Source organism: Eufriesea mexicana, unplaced genomic scaffold, assembly GCF_001483705.2.
Source record: "Eufriesea mexicana isolate 0111107269 unplaced genomic scaffold, ASM148370v2 scaffold1030, whole genome shotgun sequence".
Taxonomy (NCBI): domain Eukaryota; kingdom Metazoa; phylum Arthropoda; class Insecta; order Hymenoptera; family Apidae; genus Eufriesea; species Eufriesea mexicana.
The window spans coordinates 1,065,331-1,086,736 of NW_016909159.1; the positions used below are offsets into that span (position 1 = coordinate 1,065,331).

The 21,406-nt window shown below is 33.4% G+C and overlaps 1 protein-coding gene across 2 annotated transcripts in view; it reads right to left on the bottom strand.

Annotated features, from left to right (window-relative positions):
• Positions 1 to 13,805, bottom strand: part of LOC108547458 (unconventional myosin-XVIIIa) — a 33,621-nt gene extending 19,816 nt beyond the window's left edge. Inside the window, exons 1-3 of one of the 2 annotated variants that reach the window (XM_017899989.1) lie at positions 13,415 to 13,805; positions 6,386 to 8,849; positions 2,838 to 2,966 (exon numbers count right to left, since the gene is read on the bottom strand). In XM_017899989.1, the coding sequence (XP_017755478.1) occupies positions 2,838 to 2,966; positions 6,386 to 8,452 (2,196 nt within the window). In that variant the 5' untranslated portion in view covers positions 8,453 to 8,849; positions 13,415 to 13,805. Of the gene's footprint in view, positions 1 to 2,837; positions 2,967 to 6,385; positions 8,877 to 13,414 lie in introns of both variants that reach the window. The other variant, XM_017899988.1, reaches the window with a different exon arrangement.
• Between the last annotated feature and the right edge of the window lie 7,601 nt (positions 13,806 to 21,406).

Here is a 21,406-nt window from a genome sequence, read left to right on the forward strand (position 1 = left end):
ATGAAACTTTAAATTATTGTTCAGTCTTGTGTATCTTTCTGGATTTTTAAATATCAAGGTATTCAACAATGTGTTTTTCTAGAAATACTAAGAATTATACAGTGGAATATAATGCACGTGTTAAGTACCGTGAAGGAAAGAAAGTAAAGTGTTCAGAGTGGAGACTTGTTCGAGCAAATAATTTTGCAACTTTCAGGCTGTAATATTTTTTAAACTAACAATTTTAAATAAAGTCAAATAAAAACATGTAAGTTAACCCTTTGCACTCGAGAGGTGAGCTTCAGTCACCATTTTATAAAATTTGGAAGATCGATATTAATTAATATATCAAATTTAATTTAATGTAACAGTGTGCGAGGTATCGAAATCAAATAATTCTATAATTATATTATATTCTATATTTATATTATTTTAAAATAATTCTTTATTTACTGCTCAAAAAAGCATCGTCAGATTTTTAGTAGAGAATCTTTGAATTTCTACTCTTCTCTAGCCAAAAAGTCGTCGAGTGCAAAGAATTAACACTGTTTTCATAAACAAATGGTATTCGTCATTTTAATCAAAAATATAGTGACTCGTACAAAATAAAATTTTTAGATGAATATATATTTAAAAATGCAAAATATACTAATATTAAGACACGTTTTATTTTGTAATATTCCACTTCGTCAAATAATACCCTTTTTTAATTTTAATTTTAAAAATACCGCTTGTCATAGTTATTCGTGACGCCCTATATATGGAAGGATGTGTTAATGATTATCTCTTTCGCTTGTTGGAAATTACAGGATATATAAACACATTATCGGAGACCAAAACTGCCACTCTCTAACACGTAGCTAAATATAGATAGTATATATCGACAATAATAATTAAAGTGTATGATAATGATGATAATAAAGATGCATAGTCAAATCAATAAAAATCATTTTTAATTTTTGTCGAAGATAGCAATATGTTTTGAATATTTAGAAAAAAAAGATATTGATTTACTAATTTTAGTATTATCATAATAATCAATTTATGTACAGGAAGTTCCACAGTGTTTTGGTGTCAAATGTTGTCAGTGTATTCTACGTGTTTGAGTAAGAAATAAATATTATGATTACATTTTTAACCCTTCGCACTCGAGAGGCGCCTTTCAGTCGCCATTTGATAAAATTTCGAAGCTCGATATTAATTAATATATCAAATTTAAAATAATGTAACAGTGTGCGAGGTATCGAAATTAAATAATTTTAAGTGTTAATTATTGTACGATTTCTTATTTAGTGCTTCAAAAAATATCATCGGCCTTATGGCAGAAAATTTGTCAACTTGTGCCCTTCTTTAGCCAAAAAATCATCGAGCGCAAAGGGTTAATATAATTAATATAATTGTATTGCTAAGAACGATGGCCGTTTTGAAATAGACTATTAGTTGGAATAGACAAAAATTTAGTATAATATTAAAATTATTATTTGTATCAGTAATTAGTATTAAACAAAAATCAATATTAATTTAATGACTTCAGATATTTATATTACACTAACCATAAGTTTGTTATTAATTCCTTTCAAATTTTGTATTTTTATTACATTTGACAAAAAAAAAAGAAAAATAATGGAAAAAATGGAACACCCTTTATTAAGCAAAGATTAGTATTAATTTAATAACTTCAAATATTTATATTACACTAACGATAAGTTTATTATTAATTCCTTTCAAATTTTGTATTTTTATTACATTTGACAAAAAAAAAGAAAAATAATGGAAAAAATGGAACACCCTTTATTAAGCAAAGATTAGTATTAATTTAATAACTTCAAATATTTATATTACACTAACGATAAGTTTATTATTAATTCCTTTCAAATTTTGTATTTTTATTACATTTGACAAAAAAAAAAGAAAAATAATGGAAAAAATGGAACACCCTTTATTTAGCAAAAATTAGTATTAATTTAATAACTTCAAATATCTATATTACACTAACGATAAGTTTATTATTAATTCCTTTTAAATTTTGTATTTTTATTACATTTGACAAAAAAAAAGAAAAATAATGGAAAAAATGGAACACCCTGTATATCTTAGTCAGAAATGTATAATGTATACTGAAGTTAAAAATAAGAAATATCGAAATAAGAATAACTTACTAATTAATGGTAAGTAACATTTTATAAACATGATGGTAATGGAAAGCATACTGAAAAATTGATTAGTATATGACACACCGATGAAAGCAAATCACTCATGCAAAAACGAAGTATTTGGTTCAATATTCGTCATTAAAAAAACGAATCTGTTTAACGAAATATTCATCATTGCTAAATTAGCTTACTATAATAGCAAATATACTTTCACGACTCGAAGCTTAGATTTTCTAATTTAAAAAAAAAAAAAGAAATGAATTGTATAACAAAATTTTTCAAAATAGTGATCAATAGAGAAGAAAAATAATAAATAAATAAACAAAAGAAACGAAAAAAATTAAAAAAATTGATTTATTACATATTTATTAAAAATCGGATTTATCAAAATTTAATTAAAAAAGAACACTATTCTAAAATTATATATAATTATATAATGTAATCATTTTAATTAATTCCAAATTTAACGAATTTAAATAATTTTAACAAATAAGTAACTTGATAATTAATTCACATATATATAAAATTACTAAGAATTTAATTAAAAAGAAAAAAAAAATTGTTTATATAAAAAAGTTTATTAAGTCGCGTGACGGAAATAAATAAAGGAGCCACTTCGAAATTTCTCGGGATGAGTGAAAACTACCGTACGGGCACGCAAGTGAAGGTGCACTTTTACAAACTCAAGAAGATGTCATGACATACTTTCAAAGTGTTGAGTTTACGACGTGCCAGATAACCCCTACACCTTGCTTGAAGAAGAATAATGTGTCCAGTTAGCTTCTCGTCTCTCTGGGCCTCCAGTCGCTCCAGGGTACCCGATCTGAAAAATATCTATCAAAGGGAAACCGAGAGATTAATTCGACGTATTCGATATATTTCGTATCACCGTAACTCGTAACTACTAGCGATTAACGTATCAGTCATATCGATACATTATTAAACAATATCGTTCCATTTATAATTTATTCCCTCATTTTCTTTTTTTCCTTTCTAAATAATTTATCGTATCTATTAATACTTTTAATATTTTTAATTTTCAATATTTTAAATACGATTAACATACTAATTACATATATATACACTTCTAAACGACATCGTTTCGTTTATACTTTATTCTCAAATTATTTTCTTTTCTTACTTTTTAAATAATTTAGCGTGTCTATTGGAAAAATTTAACGGTTAAAGTTCAAGCAAATATTAAATACGAATATTCCAATAATACATGGAGATTTATAAGACAAGAAACCAGTCAGAGTTAAAATTAATTGGTATAATACCATACGCGTAAAAGCAATATCGTGTTTCATTAGAATTAATTGAGATGGCGCTAGCGTAGCGGTATGTACTAGAACTCGCGGGAAAAAGAATAGAATAGAAAAATGAACGACGGATAAAAGGAACGGGGATATCCCTGACACGATTTTCACGATTACATTCCATGCGAAGTTACATTATGGTAAAAAGTACTCTCTCTAAGGAGCAATTAAACAATAAAATGCCACGTTGCTACGAAAACATACCGTTCTGAGGCTGATTCTAACCTTACTTTCGTAAGTTTTATAATTATTCGACACGAGTCATTCGATCCCACTACGAGCACATAAATTAGTATAATCAAAATTGCAATTATTTTCAGGGTTATTCCGTTAATAATACTCTTTGGTTACCTATTTCACAGGAAAATGGTGAGAGGTTATGTTTCACGTATCTCAGCGAAATTTACGAGATAATCCATCGTATCATCTGATCTGAATTATCCGAAGAGTAACGTTTCTTACAAAATGAAGGCGTAAGTCTGAATTATGAAAAATATATTTTATCTTTTAATTATGTCAGTGAAGTATTCGCCGTAAGAAATTTCTGACTGACACAACTTCTTTGGTCTCATTCCAGGGTAACAGTTGTATATAATGTTTCGAGCCAGCGTAATTGTACCCACTTAGGTGCTCGCAATCAACGTTTATTATCTCGAATATTATCTTGCTGACTGTTTGTAAACATTCTCACAGCACTCAGCTCGCAACGATTTTCAGGCCGTTCTCTTTATAGGAGAGCAGTTCGAGTCGAAAGTTGCAAGAGCACTTTCTATCAGGAAAGTTGATCGATTGGTAACTACAAAAAATACGATTTAATTCTATCAATTAAATGAAAATGTAAACGTTTACTCGACCCTTTTTCTTGTTCTTTATCGACGAATTAAGTTTTGTGGAACGTCTTTGGAGATTTCACTTATGAATATTCAATGTGCCACGAAATTAATATTTCGTAAATATTTTCTAAAAATTTGTCATACATTATGTAATGTTATAATTTTTTCATACCAATGTAGTATTTAAATTTTTTCATAGCATTTTTGCAATTTTATTTGAAATAATTCGTATCGATATTTATTATAATAATTAAATATAATAATATATTATAATGAGATTAATATATTATTATTATATTTAATTATTATAATAAATACCGATCCGAATTATTTAAATAAAATTGCAAAAATGGTAAGAAAATTAATAATTAAATATAATAATAAATATCGATCCGAATTATTTCAATAAAATTACAAAAATGGTATGAAGAAATTTGAATTATTTCAATAAAAATTCAAAAATGGTATGAAAAAATTTATCACCTTCAAAAGTTATGATAAATCAAATTTTATAAGTGAAAGATAAACAAAATTTATCTAGTCTGAAGGAAAATATTTAAAGATAAAAGAAAAATACGAAGAGTATTATTATATTTATAAGAACAAAGGTTTTAAATTCGTGGAAACTTGCAATGTTTAATAAAAATGATAGAATTAACAACAATAAATAATTATTCAACGTTACAAGGAAAAAATTTACGTCTTGTAATGTAATTTGATATTTCAAAATTATTTTCCAGATGATGTTAAAAAATTTATATAAACTGATACTTTATAGGAGAAAATAAGAGACAATATTAAATATCTGAAAATTTAAAATGAATTTAACGAAATATATTCCATCTAAATTCCATCTAAATATATACGTTATTCAGATATAAAGTACTATCTATCTATTTATCTTTGAAAGTAGAATATAGGGTAATTCTGGTAATTAAGTGGAACTGCGATACTACTCCGAAACGAAGAAAGAAAATGAATGGCAAAAGAAAGCCCTATATCAAGTATCACGAAATAATTAAAATACCCGATTTTGAACAATCAAGGCATCATTAATCTCTTTACAAGTACATTAATATAAAAAGAACGAGATTATCCTTCTTCTGAAATGAAACCATATAATGTTTTTCTATACTTCGATTTCTCTACTCGTCCTGGATATGAAAGGATGTAGATCATCGAAAACCTAACATTTTCCGGAGTACCTCTTACCACTTTTCAAAAAATTAATTACATCGGTACGAAATTAGAGATTCACCATTAACCAAACTTACCAATGATACGATAATTAATAAGAATAAACGTTTATTATTACTAATAATAATAAACTAATATTTATTCGAAGTAATTAGCATAAAATTAAAAAAAAAAATCAATCTATGTTCAAATATAATATATTTCCATAAACAGAAAAAAGGAAAATTATTCAAATATAGAAAACTGTATCATTGCTTTCCCTAGAAATACGTATATTTTCCTTATCTTAATACGATAATTAATAATAATAAATTAAGATTTGTTCCAAATAATTAGCATAAAATTTTTCGAAAAGATCAACGTATATTCAAATATAATATATTTGCATAAACAAAAAGAAAGAAAATTATTCAAGTCTAGAAAACTGTATAGTTGCATTTTGCTTTCCCAAGAAACACGTATATTTTCCTTATCTTAATACGATAATTAATAATGATAAAATAATATTTGTTCCAAATAATTAGCATAAAATTTTTCGAAAAGATCAACGTATGTTCAAATATAATATATTTGCATAAACAAAAAAAAAGGAAAATTATTCAAATCTAGAAAACTGTATAGTTGCATTTTGCTTTCTGCAGAATTATATGTTTCCCTTATTTTATTTTATTTTATTTTATTTTCTTAAGCCAATCGAGAAAAGAACTATAGAACCCAATCTTAAACACCCTAAATACCCCAAGTGCTCTAAAAAATTCGAAATTCCCCGAGTCTCCAGAACCTATCGCATATGGGTAAAGAAGATGATCTCGTCAGTCGAGTTATCATGGAAACCTAATCAAATTAGCAATGGTTCTCGATAAGTATCTAATGTGTCTAGAAGGCCAATAATTACGCGACGGACCTGTCGTTCGTCGTTGTAGGGTCTGCAAGCTTTCCACTGGTCTTTACCGGCGAGCTCCTGGGTTTTCGCGTTCTCCCCCTTGCAACTGTCGATGCTGCTGGCCCCGCTGGAAGTCGATATGCTGCCTCGGACCACCACGGTAGGCTTCTTCTCTGGCTCCAGCCTGCTCACGATCGACGTAGCGTCGAACACACCGATCTGACGGATATCGTTCTGTTCGAAAAACCGTTCCTTGCCAAAATCTCGGCTCTCACTTTGCACCACGCCATCCTTCCACTCAACCTCGTTCTCGTTGCTCATATGCCCACTGTCTTCCGAACAATTGCCATCGGAAGTGTACCCATTGTAATCGTGTATGCTTTTCACGTCCACGCTCTTCTTCAGAGTAGTCATCGACGGCTCGATAGTCGGTGTGTCAGACGTGGACCTAGTCTTGATCCAAGGATCTTTCACTTCCTTCGAAGCTTCAGCGTTCTTACAGTTAAAGAAGTTCACCAGATGCTCGATCTCCTTGGTCCTCTTGCCCACAGCCTTGCTTTTGGCCTCCTGTCTCATCTCATTGTTCCTCTGGCAAGCAGGCTTCAGAGACTCACTATTGGTAGCTGGAACCACCACGTAGTCCACTTTCTTCTCAGCTGATGATCTGTCTTCCTTGATCATAGACCCATTGGCCTGCTTTTCCCAGTTCTTCCTGAGCTCCTTGATAGTCGACGTCTCCTTTTTCTTCTTCGACTCCTCGATGACATCCTGTCTGTCGATTTTGTCGATATCCAACCTAGTCCTCAATCCCTTGGCAGAATTCGGCCCGTTCTTAGCCTCCTCTTTCGAACTGTTCACCTTCTCGTAGTTGTCCATCTGCTTCACTGAATCCTCTGGCTTTTCCAGGCTCTCCTCGATCCTGACCACTGTGGCGGTGTACTGGTCAGGCTGAAGGAGCTTCGCATTCGATTCATTGCTTTGTTTCACATCGATCTCCCGTACCTCGTAGACGGAGTTGGCTCTACGAGGAGGAGCAGCGTCCACGCAGTCGGTAGACTCGACCATCGTCGCACGAGCGTGCTCATCGTCATCGACGTCGTCGTCTAGCTGCGCCATCAGCCGCGCCACCCGTTCCTCCAGGTTGCTGGTGTACGTTCGGGTCGGCTGACGGTTCTCCATCGAGCAGCTGAACGCCTCGCGACAGTTCTCGTAGATACGCTCGTCCATCGAGCGGTCCAGGTCGACGTCGTTGAATGGCACCGGCTGCATCGTCGGCTCCACGGCTCGATCTACCTGCGATAGATCGGCCAGAGATCGACCCACACGAATGTTTCGATGCGCCAGAAGCGGGATCTTGCTAGGCCTCGAGGACCCCCCGAAAGTCCTTCTGCCTGGAGGCTCGTTCCTCGATATTGCCTGAACGCTCCACAGGCTGGCGGACCTGTTGATCGCTTTTCGACGTGGAATTTCCTGCTTCCTCTCCTTCTCCGTGATCATCGGCTTGCTAGACTCGCAGCTGAACGAACTGTTCATCCTGAACGACTCCTCGGACCCTCGGATGTCCACGGACACGCAGCCCAGGCTGACGGATCTATCCAGGGAGGCCTTCTTTCTCAGAGCTTCGGGCTTTTTCGGCAATTTCGCAGGGGCGTAGGATAAACCCTTTTTCAAAAGTGTCCGATCTTCCAGGATCGTGCAGGATGACGTGGAACTGATCGATCTCGTTACTTGCCTCTTCTCTGTTCGCATGATCGTCGACGGGCACCTAGCAGTCTCTACGCGACCGTCAGCAGGCGTCGAGCGACGAGACTTGCTCGGGCAGGAAGCTCGAGTCTTTGTTGGCTCCGCGGAAAAAGTCGTACGGGCACTGGCATGGTCGTTAGAGACGATCTTGGCAGTTGTTCTAGGAGGTGCTGCAGTTTTTGTCACTCTCGGCGACTTACTTGTGGGAGTGGATCTGCTCTGGTCAGGTGTAGCCTGCTTTCTCGGGATCGACAGGGGTGCTGCTTTCGACACGTTGGGGCTGCTCCTGGCTTTCACCAGTCGCGACCCCGTCGTCCCTGGCCATCTGTTCACGTTCTCCAACATGTCGACGGAGTGACGATACGTTCTGGGGAGCAATGAACGAGTCTCGTCGATCGATTACCGGGTAGGAAGCTGCGACAAACTTGCCTCGTGGACACGGTCAGAGGTGTTCCAGTGGTCCAACCCAGGTTCAAGCCTTGCTCATTAGCGTCGCACTTTCTCGTACACACGCGGAACTATCGTGAGTCTTCCGGCTCGGAGGAACACTTGCTAGTCCCCGAATAACCGACGATTCTCTTCGCTGACAGTCCACCACGCACGACCTCGATACAGCAATCCAAAGCGACTTTTCCGTCCAGTTGCTTCAGCAGCCGGTGCTCCGTATCCCGTCTTCCTCTTCCGCGCCGATCAGCACCGGCATTTTTCTCGAATCAGCAGCCGTCATTGGCGAACACCGCTCCTGGACAACAACCGTGTCGTACGTTTCCTGCACTCGAACACGTTCGGGAATGGACCTCGCTGAGGCTTCCTCTTGCGTGGAGAACGAGCCGCGACTAAGTACCGTAAAAGCCGCGTAAAAGTGGACGCGCGTTTTATGGTCACAAGGAAAGGAGAGAGATAGAGAGAGAGAGGAGAGAGAGGAGAGAGAGAGAGAGGGAAAAGAGACAGGAAGGGGAAGGAAGACAGAAGCAAAGGGGAGAGGAAGGGTATAGAGAGTGCGGAGAAAGGGAAACACGGAGAGAGAGAGAAAGAGATGGAACAAGGGAGCAAGAAAGTTAGAGAGAGAGAGAGGGAGAGACAGTCTATGTGCCGCTTCTTCCTGCATCTTCGCGACAAACTCCGCCGACAGGGAGATGGAACCGTTTAATACTCGACCGGTGGTTGATCATTTTCATTGAACACGACCGTTTCTCTCGCCACACGCGAAATATTAGCTAACCTAAAACCATCCGTACGGTTTTCGTAACGGCACGCTTTGCTGCTATTGCTTCCCGGGGGTTATTCGGTTTTGCCTTCGGGTATAGTGACCCCTTTGTAACGCTATACAAGTTTCTTTTCATCACGTTTTTTACTCTGTCTTTACAAATACGAATTGTCTTTTTGCGGTTGACTGTTTTACGCGTTTCAATGTAGAATCGCTAATTACGAATGGTGTACCTAATTAATTTCCGAAATTATTGCGACACGATTTTCGATCTTTTAATTTGTCTCTAAATTAAATAAGATGGTCCGTTTTCTCGTGATCATGAAATTTCGTGGTAGGTGCAATTTTTAAAATTTGTGAGATTAATAGTAATTTACAAATTGCTATTATTGTTGATACTGTAACACTGGTCTTACAGGCCATTTTGAAATTTTCCAGCTGATGTTTCGCGTCATTCAAACCATTTTTGTGCTCCTCCTTTGCATGCCAAATAATCGTTTATAGGTATTGCACAAATTTTTCTGAACTTTGAATAGAGTAATTTTTTCTCCAAAATTTGATTTAAGACCCGTTTCTAGATCTTGAAAAATTGTTTTACTCATCCTGATGCATGTGTGCAATGAAGAAAATTGTTTACATTGGAATTATAAATATGAAAATGAGATAGTGAATCGAAGAAAATTTCATGCTCCTGGATTATATAATAATTGACGATTTATAGGGGCGATTTGCAAGAGCAGAATTGTGATGTGTAATACAAAATTAGAATATCGAAATATATTTTACAAACTGTTTGCTGGTGTGACAGATACTTGGCACGAAATTACGGAGAATGTGTTAGCTTTGGGAACAGGAAATACTGGTTTTTTGAAGATTTAAATTAGCAGTTAAATATTACGTTATAAATTTTGTGCAACTTCAGTTATAAACAATTATTATAAACTTGGACACTCAATTGGTATCATTGTATCACAGGTGACCACAATAATTTAAATTAGATTAAACAATTTTAAGATACTTCATTTTGTTTTTATTTTATAAAATTAAATACTCTAAATTGTATGATAAACGTTAATTTATTGTAACATTCGAATGTTGAATATTAATCTTAAACTTTTCATTGCAGATAACAAAGTACTATAATAACGATGCACTATAACAATTTCAATTTACTAATACAATTTTCGAATCTCCAATTATGTATTTTTCATGACAAAAATAAAATATAAAATTCGAAATATGAAAAGAAAATTACATAACCTAAAATTGTATACTCGATATTAAAAGAGAAGGAATCTAACGTAGTATGCAGTGTGTTGAATACCAGCCCTAAATTATCATTGAGTCATAGATATTCATAATTTAGTTAGATTACATAACCTCAAAATATTTTATTTTGTTTTTATATACTTCTCACGAGGAAGATTATTAACGAAGATTATAGTATAAGAGATGGGATCTGAAAGTTACATAACCTAAAATTGTGCAATCTAACTCAAACTTGTGTTCACCAGTGAGTCAATGACGCGAGTTGAAGATTGAAAAAATGTTATAATGAAATTGTACTTTATTATTTAGCGTTAAAAATGATCAATATTTGTAAATTTTGTGATTGAATTTAGAAAATTTAATTTTCGTAGAAAAAGTTGCTGGAAAAATGATATTAGCATACGGAGAAGCTTATGTTTGAAGGGCAGTTTGATGGTGTTTGAAGATTTTAATGCTCTTAATGTTTCATTATAGAATATATTAAAAGAATGTTGGAAGAGTCATAATTTTTGAAAATTACTGGGAGATAATTGGTGATAAATAACAAGGTAGATAATACTTCTGATGTAAATATGCTGTTATTCATCACCTGACGCGAATAGGAAAAGTAAGGAAGCTTGAGAGACTGAGTTGGCATGAGTTAAGCGCCACGAAGAAGCCAAGATAAACATAAATAGTCACTTTCGTTTATTTCGAAAAAGTAGACAAGATGGGTTGAAATATGAAATATTTCTCTTGCTATTTTTCCCATTTTGGATCTTACTAATTACTATTTTTATAAATGGACAATTTTTTAAAGAGTAAAAGGAATATTCAAAAAATTATTTAAATTTTAGAGTTAATGAATTTTATGAATGAGGAATAAAGAATAAATACAATTATTTTTAATTTCCTATTTATAAAAGAATAAATAAATTTATGTGAAAATCATAGTAATTAAATATCAAATCATATCAAATCAAAATTCTATTCCAAACTTTATTAAAAACATATATATATTTTATATGAATTAATCTATTAGTTATATTAAAATTGTGTTTTAAATTTATTACATTATGTATTGATAAAAAAAGAAAATTTTTAACAGAAAACGACTCTATTTTTCTAAGAAAATAATTATTTAACCCTTTTACAGTGTGATGGCAGAGAGAACTGAGAATATCATCACATCCTGTAAAATATAATATTGTTTCAAGTTCTACTGTATAAAAATTAATTATTATAATTTATTACACACGATTAATTGAGATTAGTATTTCTTTTACACAAGATATCATGTGTGACATTGACAATAAAAATATTTTATGAAATTATTAGTGGATTAAGTATCTCAAATATAATAATAAAAATACAATGAAGCATATTCATAAATATTTATTAATTCATAAGTAATAATTCATTTATGGAAAATTGTCTATTATTCTTTTTGCAAAAGTAGACTAATTTGTTGCTTCATTTACTCGGCTACTTTTAACTTTCTTCTGATAAATTGGGACTGCAACATTAAGGAGGCAAAAGGAATATAATAAAATAAAATGCAATATTCTACTAATTAAATCCTCATTTTAAATTAATTATTGTTTAACATTCTGCAGTTCATCTCAGAAAACTCTTCTTTATTCATACTTTGAGAATGAAAAAAATTTCCCTTACATAAAATTAATTTAATTTAGAACACCTAGTAAAAGAGAAATTAAGTTGAAATCACACGAAAGTGATGAAATATTGCTACACATGCATCAAATGAATTTATAAACCTATTTAATTTGCAAAGGAACAAAAATGATTAAAATAATTGCAAGGCTGCGTAAAATTATATAAAAAAAATATTAATCGTAAACTCGAAATGCATAAAAATATTTTATCCAATTAAAATTTGTCAAATTTTTTTCAAAATATTGCAATGCAATCAGTGAAATTTCATTTCCTACAGTCCCCCAAATCAAGCATAAACTTCGGTCGACACCTACTATACGATACACAGTCGAATGAAGAATGTCGATTTATCACGACAAATAGAAACGCAAACTAGCCGTTAAACTAAACGCAAAAATTCAATACTGCCGCGCGACATGGAACCGGCCCGTAAACTTCATTTCATTGGCGGGATAAGAATATTCGATGTCAATCCGAGCCTATACACTAGCCCATTGAAAACCACATAAAAGTCTCGAAGCATTTCGAGCGACGCAGAGGGCATGCGCAGCTCGTGCGAGACAACCGTCGCAAATTTTTACGCGAATTTCCACGCCTATGTCTACACGAATTTCCACGCCATCTCTTACAGCGGTCCGCAAACAGGCGGATGTCGAGCGTGACCGATGAGATTTCCAACGAAATTTCGTCTGCGCACATAATCGCCCGTCCCGAAAAGAATCCCGTTACGACAGCGACTTTCTATCGTTAAGCCAAAACGCCGTTCGATTTGTCGTTCAGGAACGTCAAGAGCAGACGTTAAGCAAATGAACGGGGCTTTATGATCGAACGACCGGGCAGAACGAGCAAATGCTTTCGGCAGGATAATTCAAGCGAAGATCATCAGGAGAGTAGCGCCGTGCGCGTGCGCACGAGAGCTCGAATGCGAGTCCGCTACTTCCACAGCTCGATCTGTATTTACCGTTATCGAACTTAAAAGGTACCACACAAGCCATAGACTATAATTGAGAAATCGACGATTCTCCCCGCCACCTGTTCCTCTTCTATCTCTCTGTCTGTGTTTCTCCGTCTCCGTCTTCCCACGACCGAAAGAACAGACGTTGCTCGGCGATACTTATAAGCGGCTCGTTGTCCCCGACGATGCAACGTTTCCTGCCGATTCGTTTGTTACATACCTATACTTGACAAAACAAACGCGTTTCACTCGCTCGTTTCGCGAAACGACTCGTATCACCGTCGATAAGTCGTCCTCGATGCTTCGTTACACTGATATACGGCTTTTCGAAAGCGAACGACTAGAAACCGTCGTGTTAGTTGTTAGGAAATCGAAGTTCAGAGGACACTTCGATCGCGTGTCGCGTCGACGAGCTTGACCGAGACGGACAAACGTCGCATTATTACCCGAACACCAAAACGGAAGCACTGGAAAGTCAAACGACGCGTGCCGGTGTGCGCGTGACCGAACGAAATGTTAATGGAACGAAACGAAAGTGAATAGAGACCAAGTGTTTCCAGCCGACAGACCAATGGGACCGAGGATGAGTGAACCGATGCCCCTGATCGGAATCGAGACCAACCGCGAACTGACTGAGTGCAGAAAACTTTGTTCGAGTCAGGTGCAAGTTCCTGTCCCCCACCCTCGCGCCCGGCGAACCCCCTCCCCCCGCGACCCCCATCACGGTCGCGAGTGGCGCTGGCTCAAACAGTTTATTCCCTTTTACACGCACTGTCTTGCAGTCTCGAGAAAACAATCTAATGGGGGAGCAACGTTAGAATCTTTGCGGCCGATTATCTCGGCGAAAAGTGGGAATTTAAGACAACGCTTCCAGTCAGACGTTCGTAACTCGAGTACCGTTCAATTGTTTTACGTACCACGATGATATCGCGGTATATTTTACCGATTTTTCTTTTCGTTTTCGTTCTTTCACGCGTTCACTGTCAATCAAATTTCTGCTACCTACAGCCTGTGACAAAAACATAAGACATCTAGGAACATTTAGCGATGCTCGAAGTGAATATAACGGAAGTGTTTTATACTGTTCTACATATAAATTGCGCTTTTTCAGACTTGACAAGATTCTGGTGAAAAATCGCTTAATAACACGCGTGTTTTAGAAAAGATATGGGATCTCGCATAGATCTGAGTGAAATTTATATGAAATAATAATTTAAAAATAATTACTGCAAATTACGTTAATTATTAAGTGATAGGGAATGTACTCCAAACAATATTATATTTATTTGGTGGATTAAATAATAAAATTACGGAATTAATTATTTGATGAAATAAGGTTTTTTTCTTAATTAAAAATTAAAAAAATTTTTTTTAAATACTATTCACACGCAATAAGAGTATTGAAACAGGTTACTATAACTTGTTATACGTATTATTTATTACTATATATAGTTATAGGTTATAGTTATAATTATAGTTGTAGGTTATAATTATACAATATATGACAATAAATTTTATTAAGTTTATCAAAGAGATTTATTAAACATACGTGTATGTAATAATACATTTTTAAGTTGTGTAGGGTTATAGAAAATTTATAATACCAGTAAAATAAATGTTATACGATAATTACAAACTTTTAAACAGTTAAATATTTTTCTTTTCGTTTTCTTTTTTTTCAACAACACAGCTATGTCAACCAACCTTTCCTGAATTTATAAACCAACTCATGTTCCTAGTTTAATTGTTCACACCATTATATGGCTAACAGTAAAGTTTAAAGACCATGGGAGAATATACCGCTCTAAGCAATAACTGGTTAATCTACGTCAAGCAGGTAAAAGAACACCTAATTCAAAAATTATTACAGTAGTCTCTCATTCGATGAAAAGTGAATACAGGTAGACGTTTACCTGAATTCCACTTCATAACTAAGAAAGTGATTTATACCAGTCATAAACCTTAATAAAACTTATTAAAAGGAAGGAAATGTTTATTGTTCATTTTAAATTGAAAATTTTTTATCAGAATGGTCTCTGAATTATAACACAATTTATGTACATACAATGTTTAATATTTTTTTATTATATTAATACAACTATATTAGTATCAGTCTCTGAATGATAACATACATACAATACTTAATATTTTTTTATTATATTAATATAGTTACATTATGTATGTATAATATATTATATTAATATAGCTATATTATATATGTATATATATTTTTAAGTGATTACAATATACTTTATTTTTTAATATTTTCAATTGACAAGAAATACATGACATACAAATTAAAATTTTTAAATGATTATAATTAAAACTATATACCTTATCCTCCCACACTTCTTAATTAAAATATTAATTAAAATATTATCCGTTGTATGTACATAAATTATGTTATCAATCAGAAACTATCATACATATATATTAATACAGTTATATTATATATGTATGTACATAAATTACGTTATCAATCAGAAACTATCATACATATATATTAATACAGTTATATTATATATGCATATATATATTTTTAAGTGAATATAATGTATACGTATACTTTATTTTTTAGTATTTCCAATTGATTTTCAAAGAAATAAATGATATGCAAATTTAAATTTTTAAACGATTATAATTAAAAGTATGTACCTCATCCTTCGTCACTTTAATTAAGAATCATCAATTTCAACGAAGATTAATGAAAAAGTTTAGCTAGGGTACAGAAGATACGACCCCCCTAGCAGGAACTATACTTTTCACCTTTTTCTTGGTCATATGGGCTAATGCCACCCAGTAAGCGGAACAGGTCCGCCATAATTTCTATCAGATTTAGTGTTGCGCTCGAGCCGTAGCATCCATGACTACCCAGGCTTGTGCCTGTACCTCAAAAACCAGCGCATCTATCTCCCAGCTCGCAACTACCAGGGCGTGACAAGATGGATAAATTGCACCGTCGCCTTTTAATCAGTTCATTCGGCTAAGGCAGCGAAGACAATCCTAACTGTTCTGGCTGCAACAAGTCCTGCCTACTCTCGGGCCTTTTTTCTCGTCGAAATGGGCTAATGTCAGCGAACCAGTGGAACTGGCCCGCAGGTATAGAAGACATCGGCTTAACCCTTTCTTTATTAAACTTGATTATAGTCATCTAAGGTCGAGTGCTCATTTTATATCAAAGGCGAGTGCAGTTGCGCAATGTCAAAAACTCGCTCTGGACCAAAAGTGATTATAGTCATCCGGCGATGGGTGATTCATGGCAAAAGTGGCTACGGGGACATGTCATTTCGGCTCCTTAATTTATATCAAAGGTGACTTTAGTCATCCACTATCAAGAGCTAGTTCTTTCCATTAGAGATGATTATAATAATAAAATGTCAAGAACTCATTGTATATCTAAAGTGACTATAGCTAGCTGATACTTAGAATATGTGATGACTATGCTATAGTCATCGAAAGTGGTTATAGAATCTTCATTGAAGATGACTATAGTTATATAATGTTGAATGTTTGCTTTATACTAAAAATGATTATAGTCTCACAATACTAAGTACTCGACTTATGTTAAGGATGACTATAGTTATCTTACACTGAGTATTTCTGAAGTGTATATCTAAAGCGACTATGGCTAGCTGATATTTAGAATAAGTGATGGCTATGCTATAGTCACCGAAAGGGGCTATAGAATCTTCATTGAAGATGACTATAGTTATATAATGTTGAATGTTTGCTTTATACTAAAAATGATTATAGTCTTACAATACTAAATGCTCGACTTATGTTATGACTATAGTTATCTTACACTGAATATTTCTAAAGTGTATATCTAAAGTGACTATGGCTAGCTGATACTTAGAATAAATGATGGCTATGCTATAATCATAGAAAGTGGCTATAGTCATCTAACATTGGCTATTAAATCTTCATTGAAGATGACTATAGTTATCCAATGTTTAATGTTTGCTTCATACTAAAAATGATTATAGTCTCACAATGCTAAATACTCGACTCATGTTAAGGATGACTATAGTTACTTTATACTGAGGGTTTGCGTTATACTAAAGGTAATTATAGTCTCACAATGCTAAATACTTCACTCATATTAAGGATAACTATAGTTACCTTATATTGAATATTCGCTCTATACTGAAGGTAATTATAATCACGAAAAGGCGAATTTTCATACTATATTAACACGTTGATTGCTATGGTGGTCATCAGTGACCGGTGCAGCTCCTCAGTGAGGCCATGGTCACCACTGTCCGGCAATACTAATTTTTTAAATTTATATTTGTTTTATTCTAACCAACTAGAAAATTGCATAATTTTCATTAATTTCGTTAAAAAACAAAAAATTGTAAATATTCTGCAAGTATAAATAAATCTAAGTACGAAAACTGCGTAACAAAACGTATCATCGTTTCCTCAGAAAAAAATCCCAAAAGGCCGATTTTTATAGGCCAGTTTGTTTTCCACAATTGGAATTTGATTATTCCAATAAATATCATATACGTGTCATAATTTATAATAACATATAATATATAATATTAGTTGTGCTTTCTAAAACATTAATTCAAAATAACTCGTAAAATATACTCTTTCAGCTCACTTGTCCTCTACAGTGGTAGCCTATTGAAAGCTGCATACCACTGGTACCCGACAAAGGGGTCCCCCTGACCGTAAGGAGTATTATTTTTGGTCCTATTCTTGTCCATATGTTCAAAATACCTCAATACCTCATGTTAAGGGGTTATAACGCAAAGGAATAGTAGTCAATGGAAACGGTGGAAAAACTATATAGATCTTTATTAAACGGGCGAACGGTTAAATCTAGCCTGGTCACGCAGGTCACAGGACTTCTCCAGAAAACAGGAGACAAAAGACAAAATGCAGGGGAAGCCCCGACATCGCTAGGATGTACTATGCGTGGCTCAAAAGAAGTCATCTGAGGAACTTGTAGGACCGAGTCCCCACCAACCCAACCGTTCTAACGTCATGGCAGAAGTAGAGTAAAGCGCTTTCCTTATTGGCAGAACTGATCCCTTCCTATTAGCTCGGTCATGGAACACCATGTGACAAAGAAAGCGAACGAAGTAACGAGACAAAGTGAGACAGACACAACAAATAGACGCAAGAGCGTAGACTCATCCCAAAAACATATTAACTTCAGATTCTACCGATGAACACGTGATTATTTGCAATTACTAATTACTAATTAGCATCTTGATTAACTTTTCATTGCATTATGCTGCAAACGTGCTGTACTGTACACATATTTTTTATATTTATGTTGCATCGTATGATTTTTTAAACGGTTATCTAGTACGATGCAATTACATAATTAATTTATCATAAAAGATACATCTTAAATTTTAAATCAATTTTCATAAATGATGTTAATTATTATTACTTTCCTACTCCTTTACCTTATAAATCTTCCGAGCTATTGTCATCTGATTCCTTATCCGACTCACTGCTTTGTATTTCCAATCCTAGGTCTTCAATTGCGTCTTCTATTATTCGAGTGTAAGAATTTTACGGATATCTTACGCCTATGTTAACGTATCACGTTACCGAACTTGGAGGTAGTAGTTTTGGGAGTGTCATAGAAGAGTGGGTATTACTAGTGGAATACCCCTCTTGCCCTGCAACCGAACGAGATGACTTCTTCTCGGCCACGCATAGTAGAGTTTACTTTACCGCTTAGTTTTCACTACAACGCCTCCCATTCAACGGAACTGACTCACGTAATTCCCATCCCATAACACATTTATTATACCGTTTTCCAAATTTCGTCTAGAAATTTCATTACGTCTCGTAACGACTCGAAATGCGCCCGGAGCAGGCGCCAATAACGGTCTGAAGGCATCTTACACATGCAGAGTAAATCACAGAAATCGGGGAATAAATTGAAGAGCGGCCGTGTCGCCAAGAATGCGACTTACATATGCAAAAGTTGCTTCTGTAAACGAAGTGAGGTTACGTTAAGGGTAGCGGTGTGCGCGACCGTTGCATAATGATCGGATTAGTATTCCCGTTCGCGTGGATACCGAAGAAAACGAATTACAATGATCCGCCATGCTCGAATCTTTCTCTTTCGTTAATTTCAATTTAAGGAATTCGAAGGACGCGACCGGAGAAAATGCGCATGGGACTGTTTAACTTTTCTTACGGATTCAAGGAATGCAAATTTATGGTAAACGAGACGTTGAACAATGCACGATTCTTCCACGGCAGCAGCTTGGTGAACCACGCGATTGTCGATACTTTCGTTATTAAATTACCGGTGATGCCTCGATTAAACGAGAGTTCGAATAGCGAAATAGCCGAATTATAATGCGAATTGTGCGAAATGCATGACGGGAGCCGGGTTTAACCCTAGCGTTAATGATGGTAAAGTATAGTCATCCAATGTCGTGCGACCTTTTTACTCTAACGGTGATTGTTAGACTCCGGATACCTGTCTGTATAATTTCTTAAGGGGTTATTCTCACGAGAGATATAAAAATGCCGATTCCTTTTTATTATATATGTATTTTCGAACTCGAAATTTTAAATTTCTTTTCCTCGAAATGTAATTTTTTAAATTGGAGTGGATAAAATTTTGAAAATTATAATGTATAGTCGATTGCTCTGAAATTTTGATACATTGTTTTCTTTATACTAATGATTCTTACTGGAACCAAAATTATATTTTTATAGTAAGTTTATCGGTTTTTTGTTTTATTAAAAAATTGTGAAAGAAAAATTTTTGGAATATTAAATTTTGTTTATTATATTTATGGAATTAATGTAATATATTATGTTATTGTATAATATAATTTGTTTATTGAATAAAAATCTTTTTGATCTTTTTGGTTCTGCAAATTTTTAAATAATTACTTATACCAGTGATGAAACAAAATTTTGGAATATTTAATTTAAGCTGTTATATTTAGATAATTTATTGTCAACATAAGATAATTATTTTGGTTCAGACGATTACAGTAAATCTACTGAATGGAAATCTTTTTAATTTTTTTATTTTAATAAACTCTAAGAGTAAGATTTCAGTATACTCATTGTCAGTAAATCATTTACGACAGTGTTTAAAGACTTGTGTACAAAATGAAATATTAATAAAAATTATTAAAATAATTATTCTATATTTCCAAAAATATAGAAAAGAAATATAGAAAAATGTAAAATATATTTTAAAAATGCAGAAATGCAGAAAATACTTTTAAAAGAATTAACAAATATGGTTAAAATTTTCAATATTTACATGGGATTGATTTTTTAAAATATCAGGATATGTGTAATTCTGATTATTGCACTAGATTTATTACAAGTCAAATTGGTATTTTAAAAAAGAATTTCTCACTCGTTATTCTAATTAATATTAACTAATATTATACATTAAATTTTTAAATAAATTTATTTTAAGTTTAGAAATTTATATAAAATACATTAATCTTAATTTATTTTAAATACAAGTATATATTATTACTTTTGTGCTATATTCATTTTAAAATGTTCCGACACTTAACACCAGTATTTTACTTTAGGTGCAGTGCCGTATCAAAAATTTGTGTCCAACGTGTCTATTTCTCTTGTTAAATCTTCGTGACTCGAGCTGTTCGAATACTTTCCTCAGTGATTCTATGTGATTATGGGTAATTTAATTTTCACGTTGGCAACCTGGTACCTAGGTGACCATTTCTTTGTTTCCTACAATCTTTTATGTTTCCACGAAAATATTGACACGCCATATCAGAATACATGCATTTCGTGTACGTTTATTTCTTGAGATATTTACGAGTCTTCATATAAATTTAACAATCTCTATACTTTAGAAGTGAAAAGATATTCATGAACTACCTTTCTCATTCATATTTCAAGGAAATACTAAAATATAAAATATTAATATTAATAAATATAAAATATTTCTGGTATTTTAATAGAATAAGATTTTAATAATAAATATAATAATTTTGCAAATAATAGTATAATTAATATAATAATTCTATAAATAAATAATAATAATATAATAGTAATATAATTCTATAAATAATAAATATTACTCATTGCTTTCTATTTCGAAAAAATTCGAAATGTTTCAAAAATGGTGGGAAACGAAATGAAAAAAATAAATGTCACGAATTTATGTCACTTCCACTATCAGTTCCATCGATTAAATATTTTTACAAGTATTTATCGAAGACAAAACATG